The sequence below is a fragment of the Monocercomonoides exilis genome (genome assembly GCF_001643675.1).
Source record: "Monocercomonoides exilis strain PA203 chromosome Unknown scaffold41-876177, whole genome shotgun sequence".
Classification (NCBI taxonomy): Eukaryota; Preaxostyla; order Oxymonadida; family Polymastigidae; genus Monocercomonoides; species Monocercomonoides exilis.
Window position 1 is genome coordinate 2501 of NW_027150586.1, and position 10429 is coordinate 12929.

The 10429-nt window shown below is 32.9% G+C and overlaps 2 protein-coding genes across 2 annotated transcripts; both read right to left on the reverse strand.

Moving 5' to 3' along the window:
• Positions 1-1285: 1285 nt before the first annotated feature.
• Positions 1286-4150, reverse strand: MONOS_16468 (uncharacterized protein; the record flags this gene model as incomplete). The annotated part of the gene is made up of 2 exons (XM_067869375.1): positions 1286-4069; positions 4142-4150. The coding sequence occupies 2 exons, from the start codon at positions 4148-4150 to the stop codon at positions 1286-1288; spliced, it is 2793 nt and encodes a 930-aa protein (XP_067722437.1).
• A 3993-nt stretch (positions 4151-8143) lies between these two features.
• MONOS_16053 (uncharacterized protein) lies at positions 8144-10429 on the reverse strand (the record flags this gene model as incomplete). Its single annotated transcript, XM_067868962.1, has 1 exon — positions 8144-10429. One exon carries the CDS (start codon positions 10427-10429, stop codon positions 8144-8146), a length of 2286 nt encoding a protein of 761 aa, XP_067722438.1.

Below are 10429 nucleotides of genomic sequence, written 5' to 3' on the forward strand. Positions count from 1 at the left end.
CCTAACCCTAACCTAACCCTAACCCTAACCCTAACCCTAACCCTAACCCTAACCCTAACCCTAACCCTAACCCTAAACCCTAACCCTAACCCTAACCCTAACCCTAACCCTAACCCTAACCCTAACCCTAACCTAACCTAGGAATCTGAGACCCCATATTTTTCGGTCGTTGATCTAAGATCACCACTTTTTCAGTCAAATTCTTCATATCACATTTTCTCACTAACCAGACCAATCTGGCCCGAGAAAAAAATTCAGAGGACTATTCGCGAATTATCCGAACTTTTAGTGAAATATCAACTTCCAATAAAAATATTCACAAAAATCGATATTTTCAACTTTTTTCTCATTGACCTGACATATGACTTGATAAGTGAAAAATTGTCAAAATTTTCAAAAATTTCCAAAAAACACCCCCATCTCAAAAATTCACAAATCACATGTAGTACACGCTGGTTAAGTCTCAGGGGCCTCACATTTTTCCTCATCGAGAAAATAATTTTTTTTGATCCAAAAATTTGACCGAAAATTTTCTCATAAAATTTTCATGAAAAATGAAAAGTCCATATTGTTCGATTAAAAGTGAATAGAATGATGAATCATCCATATTGCAATCGATCTCACCACAAAAAACTGGGTCTGAATAGAAAAAAAAGCAGTAAAGGGCAAAAATGAGTAAAATTGAAAAATGATCATATTTTGATGAGCCTTCCTTTATTTTTCAGGTTAGGCTCGTACTAAATAACCCTAACCTAACCTAACCTAACCTAATTGTATTTGTTGAAATTTTTATCATTTTTTCTTATAATTTTTTTTTTGATTGAATAACCTTTGATCTTTTTTATTTTTCTGAATGAAAATTGACCCATTATCTAATATTTTGACTCTATTTTGGTTTTTGATTTGTTTTATAATTTTTCATTTTTATTAACATATTTGACTAACTATGTTGACATATTTTATATTATATGTTTATATAACAATATATATGATGTTTTTATTGTGATTTTTTTTATTATAACTAACTTCTATATATACTTATAATAACTTTTTTTAACTTATAAACTTTGTTATGATGTTGTTAGTGCACTATTGAATGGATTTCATTGATAAAGAGATGATAAAACATTGTTATTCATAAACGTTTATAAAGAGTGATAAGAAGTTATTCAAGTTTGTTTTTGTTTTTCTTTTAAAGAAAGATAATTGTTTTTTATAATTATACGTTGTTATATTGGTGTATGGTGATGTGAAAAAACATTTCATTATTTCTTCTCAATGGTTCTTACAAACATTGAACATCTTCTTCGGTATCTTCCTCCACTCTCACCCATTCACTCCCATCCTCACTCCTCTTCAACCTCTTGCTCTTCTTTGTACTCTTCATCCTCTTTATCATCATTTCTAGTTCAGCTTCGTTCACCTCTTCTTCTTCTTCATCTCTTCTTTTCCTCTTCGTCGGCTTTTCTTCTTCTCCATTCCATTCATCTTCCATGTTGGGAGGCTTTCTTTTCTTGTATGTTTTTTTCTTTATTTCATTTGTTTGACATTGTTTTGCCTTTTCTATTATTTCTTTCAACGGAACTGGATCTGGTTTGCTGATTCTTCCTTTCTGCAACAAGACCTGAAGGTGATCGTCAATGTGTTGACGATCTCTGAAGGGGAAAGCCTTCATCATATCTGTGGCTCTTTTGCCTTCATTATAAAGTCTAATAAGTATGTCGTCATCCTCTTTTCTCCATCTTATTCTTCTAATGTTGTTTTTTTCGTTTCTCTTTCTGTCTTTCAACACCTCTTCTCTCTCTTTCTTTCTTCTTTCATAAACTGTCATGTGCGATCGACGGTCAACCTTATGGTTGTACTTTCTTACTGGTGCCTTCGACGTGCAGCTCTCAGCCTTGCTGCAGAACAGCTCGGCCATTTCCTCAGGTGTCTTTCCTTGAAAATGAAATTGGTCTTGAATGAACTTGTATGCAATTGAAGCAGCGACTGAGTAGAGGTCTGTCTTTCTTTGTTCTTCTTCCTTCTTATCATTTATTTCTTTCATTCGATATTCTGCAACCATCATCAACTCTTCATTTTCTTCTATCAATTTCTTCGCTCCATTCTTTATGTACCTCTCTCTTTTCGCTTCCTCTACGATCACCTCTCCAAAATATTTTCTTATTCTTTCATTTACCAACTCCGTATACTTCTCCATCGCGCTCTTTTCCTTTGGCACCTCTTCCTTGAATGAAATGCCATGAAACACCTCCAACTCCAACAGTGTTTCATCGAAGACCTGCTGCTTTTGACCTTCACAGGGAGGAGCGATAAGACGAGATGCCACCATCGCCCGTTTTACAGCATCTTTAATGTAGCCACATTGAGAAAGTCGAATGGGGTTCCAGCCAGCAATGAAGGCTGTCTTTTCCATGATAGCTCTTTGCGTTTCTGCATCCTGATTCGACATAATGAGCGCCGTGCATATGAAGCCACTACGAAGCGAGTGGAAGCAGAACAAATGGCGCGGATATCCTGCTGACACAGCCCTGTTTTTGAACCGTTCTCTCATGCTATCGACACTCAAAGGCCATATGAGCTTGTTAAGGTTTGTCTTAACTTTATCTTCATTCCAATTTGACAGCCTTATTCCTGTTTTCTGATACACATATAGTGAAAGCCTATAAATCGGATCATCGTCTTTCTCCTCTTCCTCATTTCCCTCAATTGTGATTTCTCTTCCCCAATCATATTGTCCCTTCGCTCGGTAATATATTATTGTGCAAAGAAGTTTGTTTGTGACTTTAGAACGGACCACTTTAGTAATGTGTGATAACTTTACGTTAGCCAATGTCACTGCGCGCGCACCAGTATGGACAGCAACTAGATAAAGAGAGCTTTCAAGTGCCTTGTCGAGATGCCTTGTTGGAATGTGATTCACTATTCGCTTGACATCCATGAGAAGTGCTGGCTCCTTTTTTAGAACTCTTTTTTGCACTTCACTTGAATATTTTAAACAACGAACAGCATGCTTCATTGTGTCAACTGTTCTTTTATTTAATCTTCTTCCTCTTTTAATAATGTTTAATCTTTTTATTGATGGTATGATGATATAACAAATTGATGAAAGAGGATAATGGCACTCCTTGCCACAAAATAGTACGAACCCCCTGGCCATCCGATGATGCAATGGCCAAGGTTCCAAGCCGATTTTGTGTGTCCAGGTGGTTAGAAGCCGCTCAACCCAAGAATGTTTGCGTAGAGTGGCTTCTGACCAAATCCTGTCGACATGAAGATATTTCTTCGTTCCTTCCACCCCAACTCGTGCAAGAGCACAATCCATTTTTGTGGGGTGGTAATATAAATCAAAATTATTTTCTGAACAGGAGGAGGAAGAAGAGGATGAAGCAATGGCAGTGGAAGAGGAGGAAGCAGAGGCAGAGGAAGAGGCAGAGGCAGACTCAAACAATAAATGAGGAGAGAGAGAATCGGAAAGATTTTCTGTCAAAGAAGAATTCTGAGTAGATAGCTCGGATAACGCATTTGCTTTTTCAATATAAAATTGTTTATCATTTTTCAAATATAGTCTTTCTTCTTTCAATTCATCTAATGTTTCTTTTATTACATCTTTTTCCAATTCTTTTATATCATCTTCCTTTTCATCAGAGTCTCCTGAATATTCTTCCGCAGGAATATTATCTTCTGAATAATCAGAGACGTCTAACTCTACAGAATAATCTGAGACCTCTTCACTGGTCTCAGAATCGCTTTCTTCTGAATATCTCTTTTTCTCTTTTTCTATTTCTTCTTTCGTTCTGTTTTGAATTGACAAAACTCTGTGAAGAGAAGGTGTTTTTGTGGGATTTTGCAGAGGAGGATGATGGAGTGAGCTGGAATTCGAGGGAGTTGAAGAAATAGAAAAGGAAGAAGGTTGTTGTAGATTGCGAAGTGGAGTTGAACGAATTGGAGATAAAAGTTCGTTCATCATGAGCAACATTTTTGCGCAGACTTCTTCTCGGCTTATAAATTCTGTGTTTGTATCTTTATCTTTTTCTGAGACAATCGGAGTTGAAGGTGGATAAACGATCTATGTTTAATATGAATGAAAAATAATGACATTAAAATAAATTATTGATATGACAAAATAAAAGACACAAACATTCTGCATTGAGTCGAACACTTCATTGCTGATTTTTTCTGAACAAGTTGCACAATCGTTAGTATTCATTTGATTTTCCATTGTTTTTATAATTCCAAATAGAATTTATTCAAAAACTGAGTAATTCATTATGGTTATGCTCAATATTTTTTATATGAGAAAAAAGTGATGTGAAAAAAAAATTAGAAATTTTGAAAGTTAAGTATAAAAATTGTATAATACAAGTGTGTATTTCTTTTTGGCAATTAAAACAAAGCATAAGCGAGGTTCCTAATCTGCACGTACGAAAAGCTTAACCCTAACCTAGTTTTTGGTCGTTCCAACAAAACTCATTGTTAGAATTTTATTTTGTATTTCATTATCACAATCCATTTGATTGATTTTATTCAACTTTTTAGATATTTCTCAGTGTTTAAACATTCTTCAAGAATCCTTCACAAGATGGGTTATGTTGAAGTGAATAGACTCCAATAATGTAAATCACGTATAAAGTATGTTCTTTTTTTGATTACTTCTTTCAATATCTGTTTTTCTTATACCAGACTTTTTCATATCTTTTTTGTAATTAATTTATATCGTTTTGTTAATTTATTCCTTTCGCCTTGTTACTGAAGAAGGAAGAGAAGATCCAAATTAATAAATGCGTTAAGATTGAAGCGTTTCGATATTAAATAGGTTTTGTTGTGATTGTTATTTAGAAAATATTTATATTTTGATTGAATATAAATAACTGTTATTAATAATGAAAGATCCCTTTTTATTATCAATTAAATCAACATCTGAAAGTTTATTTGTTTCAATTGAAATTCATTTCTATATTTTTTGATTGTCAATAAAACTCTTTATTACAATGATTGAGAATACAACAATTTTTTATGATTTCAAAGAAAGAAAGTGAAAATTTATAACAATATTAAAGAATTTTTGTGAAAATGAATAATGACAGATACAAAATGGAATATAAATTATTAATCTTGAACTGCTCAGTCTATCTTTTTATTCATTTTGATTTTCCTGTGTGAAAAAATCTAAAATTTCGAAAATAGAAATAAACAACGGTATATTTCAAGAAAATGATTATCAAAATATTTTTCATTTTATTGTTGAAATAAATTAAATTCGTTTGTTGATGCATTTCTATCATTATTATTGCAAAATGCAAATAATTATTGTTATTTTATTATGTTTTCTTGATCAATATTTTGTCAAACTCCACTTTTCCATTCAATTCCCTTGAAATTTAAAAAATCGTTTGACACTAAGTTGCAAATTTATTTTTTCTATTTTTTCCAAATTTTTAATTTCAAAAACATATCTCATTCATGAAAAGATTTTTATATTTTCAAATTCAATCAAATTTTCTGGGTAATTCTGTGAAAATCTCATCAACTTTGTAATTTTTTCTATTTTTTCAAAAAAAATATTTTTGAAGTGACACATTTTTGTTATTGTTTTTTGATAATATTATCCTCCAAATATTCCTATTGATAGAGATAATAAATGAAAAAGTTATTATTTTCCAATAATTCTTCTTGTTTCATTCGCATCCAATAAAAATTGTGTGCCAAGTTAACAACTTTCAGAATAACTTTCATATTTCAGTATTCAATGTGCAAAAGACTTCTCCATTCAATAACACATAAAGAATTTCATTTCTATTGCTTCTTTCTGTTTAACAAAGCGACAATTGCACCTGTTCAAAGGATTCGCAGCCTAATATAATTGCACATTATCAAATATTTTTCTGAAGGAGAAGTGTTTTTGTGTGATATGGCAGCAAACACAAATACCATCAACTGTCAATCCAACTCACATAAATAGAAATTGAATATCCTTTTGAGCGCTGAGATGTCAAGCATTTGAGTCCCATTTTCACTGCTTTCCAGTGTCAAAAAAGGACCCATAAAATTTTATGGTTTACGAATTTTCACTTGAAAAGTTGAAAAAAATCGATTTTATGATGTTTTTCATAAAAATTCAAAAATTTCAAAAAAGTGTGATTTTCATCAGTTTTTCATGTTCTTCCCATTTTTCACAATTTTGAATTGACCACGGTCATACTAACCTAACCTAATCAAATATAACAATCATAACAACAATGTTGTAAGGTTCAAATCATCATTAAGCTTCAGTACACTATATCTATTCCTCAGAATTATGTTGCACTGAATATTTCTTGCTCTTCTTTTTTAATAAACAAAGAATTCAAAATGTCTGAATTCAAATAAACGTGATAGATACTTTCTATAATAAATAAATCAAAAGAAATAAACACTTTTGTCACAAACTTGAATTCATGAACTGTGCACTCAATTTTGTATTTTGACTTCTTCCTTTGAAACTGCACATTTTTCTTTCATTCTCCATTCGTCATTTATGAATAACTTTTGTTCCCCAATAAGTGATCGTCAATAAGCATTTAATTTCATTTAACGTTTGCTGATATCTATATTCAATAAAAATGAATTTTTTTCAAGCAAATAAAGTGTAACATACTGTTTTAATCAACAAACAATGCAAACTCTTTGAACAATGTTTCTATTCCTTCAATTAACTTTTCTGAACGTTATTTTAAAAACAAATGATTTCTCCTTGATTAAAAAAATACAATTCAATCGTGAATTAATGAAAAAATATAAATCACACTGTGTTCAAGTCATCTCATTATTCATTAAAATTGCATTCCTATTGATTTCCTTTTATTCTTTAATTTCCAGATGATATTCTCCTTCTCAATTATCATAATTGATCTTGTTATATTATTTGGTACAAGATTTTCTGTGAAATAATTTAACTTCAACAACTAAGCAAAACATCACTCAAGACAATAAATGCAAACATTTTTGGATCCTCTTCGTATCAAAGTTAATCCAACTTTGATAATGTTTCTATAAATGCACGATTAGTCTTGTTATTCTTCAAAGTTTATTTTTATCGCAAAGTTAATACAACTCAAAAGGTTTTGTCATTTTTTCTAATGATAAATCAATTACATTTTGCATCTATTGAATGTATTTCACATATATTCTATAATTATTTCTTTCAATAACAGTATTTTTTCAGGGAACTTTTGTAATAATATGTCTATTAATTTTTCAGAAAATCAACTGTTCACCAAAAAGTTTGATTTCACTCATTTATCTGCAAATAATTATTATATTTTCTTTTTTATTTTGTTCAAAAAAAGTGATTCCGAAACAATTCAATCGAAATATGTGATTATGAATACTTTTAAATGACTTCAACACATGATTCCTCTTCGTCTAATTCCCAACCAGTTCCGTCATCTTTTTTCCTCAATCGTTTGTTTCTTTTTTCTTTACTGTTATCTTCAAACAAATAATCATATATTTCATTTTCGATTTCCTCATTTTCGTCTTTGCTTGAATTTTCCCTTTTATGATTGAAATGAAACTTTAGTTTTTCCTTTCTGGAAGTTCCTGTGCTTGGCTCTTGAACTTGTTCAACAGTTCTTCTTCCTTTATCATCAATTTTCACAACTCGTTTGTTTCTCCTACGATTATTCCTTTCAATAAAAGATTCATCTGAAAAATCGCTTTGAGAATCATCATCCTCTTCTGCTCTTTTTCTCTTCTTCGCTAACTTAATACAAGTATTTTCATCTTCTTCACAATAAGAATCATTATCTTCATCTTTATCAAGAATTTTTCTTTGTTTCTTCTTGCCAATTAACCAACTATCAAACTCCTTCTCAAATGTTAACGGTTTTGTATTCTCCAACACCCCTTTTCGAATCAACACACCTTTTCGAATCAACACCCTTATTCGATCTCTCACATGATTTGGGGCTCGGCTTTTGAGTTTTTCAGCTGTGGCATAAATGGATTCACCTTTATTATACATTTCAATCACAATATCATCTTCTTCTTTCTTCCAGACTTTTCGTCTCAGATTATTCATTTCATCTCTTTCTCTGTCAATCAAATACTTTTCGAGTTTCTTCTTTTCCAGTTCCTTCCTTTCTTTCAAACCATCCAAATTCTAAATTTCTTTTATTTTCTGTTTCTTCTTTCGTCGATTTTTCATCATTATTTCTTTTGTCGTTGATTCTTCTGCCAAGTCACAATACAACTTTGCCAAAGTCTCTGCTTCAACTTTTTTGTTCACCAACTGATCTTTCACATATAATCTAACTATCTTATCTTCAATTCTCGATTTCGAATAAAAGTGATTTGAATCTCTTTCATCGTTAATTTGTTTGTACTTTTTTTCAACCATGTTCTTCAATAATTTCGTCTTCTCAACCATCTTCTTAGCAGCATTGCTTTCATACCGATTTCTTTCAACTCTATCAACCTCATCCTTCTCAAAGAACTTCTTCATCCTTCTCTTCACTTCATCGTTGAATGCCTTTACAGAATTTATTTCCTTTTCGAGCTCGACTTTGAATGATATCCCGTGGAAGACTTCTAAATCAAGAAGAGTCTCGTCAACTTCTCCTGTACTCCCTTGTTCATTCGCAGTAACCAGCCTTGAGGATACAATTGTTCGGCGAGCGACCATTTTTATATATCCCATTTGAGCCAAATGCATCGGAGCCCAGCCTGCAATAAGAGCAGTTTTCTCCAATACTGCTTGTTTAGCTTCTGCACTAGAACCAGCCTTTATCAGTGCACTACAAATAAAACCACTTCTAAGAGAGTGGAAACTGAGGAAATTCCAGTCATAACCTGCGTGACTTGCTCTTTGTCGAAAGCGATTTCCCATGGATGCTGTCGTGATTGGCCATATTCTCTTTTTCGTGTCAATGGTGTGCTTTTTCGCTTCCCATTCAGATAACTTTATATTGGTTTTTGTTTTCAGATATCTCGAAAGCCAATAAATAGGATCTTGATTGTTTTGAACATTTTCTTGACCTTCAATGGTCACTTCATGCGCCCAAGCGAGTATTCCCTTTGCTCGATTGAACCTGAGTGTGCATAAAAGATTCCCAGTTTGCTTGGATGTTATGACTTTCACTATATCTGATAGGAAAACATTTGCTAGCGTCACTGCCCGAGCTCCAGTGTGAACGGCCACGAGAAACAGCGAGCATTCCATTTCTTTTGCCCTGCATTCTTCTGGAAAAAGATCGATAATTCGTTGAACATCCCAAAGGAGAGCTGGCTCCTTTTCCTTTCCTTTCTTCAGAACATTTCTGTTGTGTCGCAAGCAGCAGACTGCTTCACTCATGGCTTGCTTCGTCTTCGCATTTAGCTTCTTTCCTCTCTTTATGATACTGAGACGCTTCAGAGATGGTATGATTACATATTTTATTGAATTCAAAGGATAAAAACATTCTTTTCCACAAAACAGGACAAATCCGCGAGCAAGATTCCTTTTTAGAGGCCAGGGATCACATTCAACAAGCTTCGAATATGTTTCCAACAATGTGTTCACCCATTTGTGCTTCTTTTTTGTAGCGTTTGACCAGATGCTTCCAAGTTTCATATACTGCTGTGCAACTTCTTTCCCGACTCTTGCAACTGCGATGTCCATTTTCGTTGTTCTGTGATAATCACTTGCACTATCTTTTTCTTTATCTTGATCAGAAGTTTTGCCTGAAGTTGCTGATGAAGAAGATGATGAGGGTGGTGACTGTTTGTTCTCATTATCATTCGATATGTCTGAAATATCATGAAGTTGTTTATTTAGTATTTCTTTTGTTTCTTTTTCAACTTCTCTCAAATTTTTAATTGCACAAAGAGCATCATTGATATCCTTATCTTTTATTTTGTCATTGATTGTATCATCTATTTCGCTTTCCTCCTCTTCTTCTTCTTCAATATTTTCATCGGATTCTTCAAAATCTTCTGTTTCTTCTGAGTCTTCGAATTTATCTTCGGATTCTTCTTCATCATCTTCGCTTTCTTCGTCAAATGAACTGATTTTTTCATTTCTTGTTTCTTTGTTTGATTCTTTATAGCACAGAGGAAGAAGAGTTCTTTTGATAGAAGGAGTTTGTGTTGGGTCTGTTAATGTTTGAAGATGATTCAGGTGGATGTGAGAAGGTGATGGAGTGGATTGCAAGGAGAAGTGTTGAGCCGAGATGTTTGTTTGAAAAGCGTTGACGGGAGTGATTGATGATGATGCGATTGGAGAGAGAAGCTCATTCATCATCCTCATCATTCTTTCGCAAACCTCGTTCCTGCTTACAAGGACATCGTTTCCGCAAGTCGGGCTAAGAAAGGCAGTCAGTTGTGTTGGAGTTTGCTGTTTATTGATTAAAAATGTTAATGATTCTGTAATTAAATTCTTTTTAAATAATTTAACTTTTGCAAACTTCAT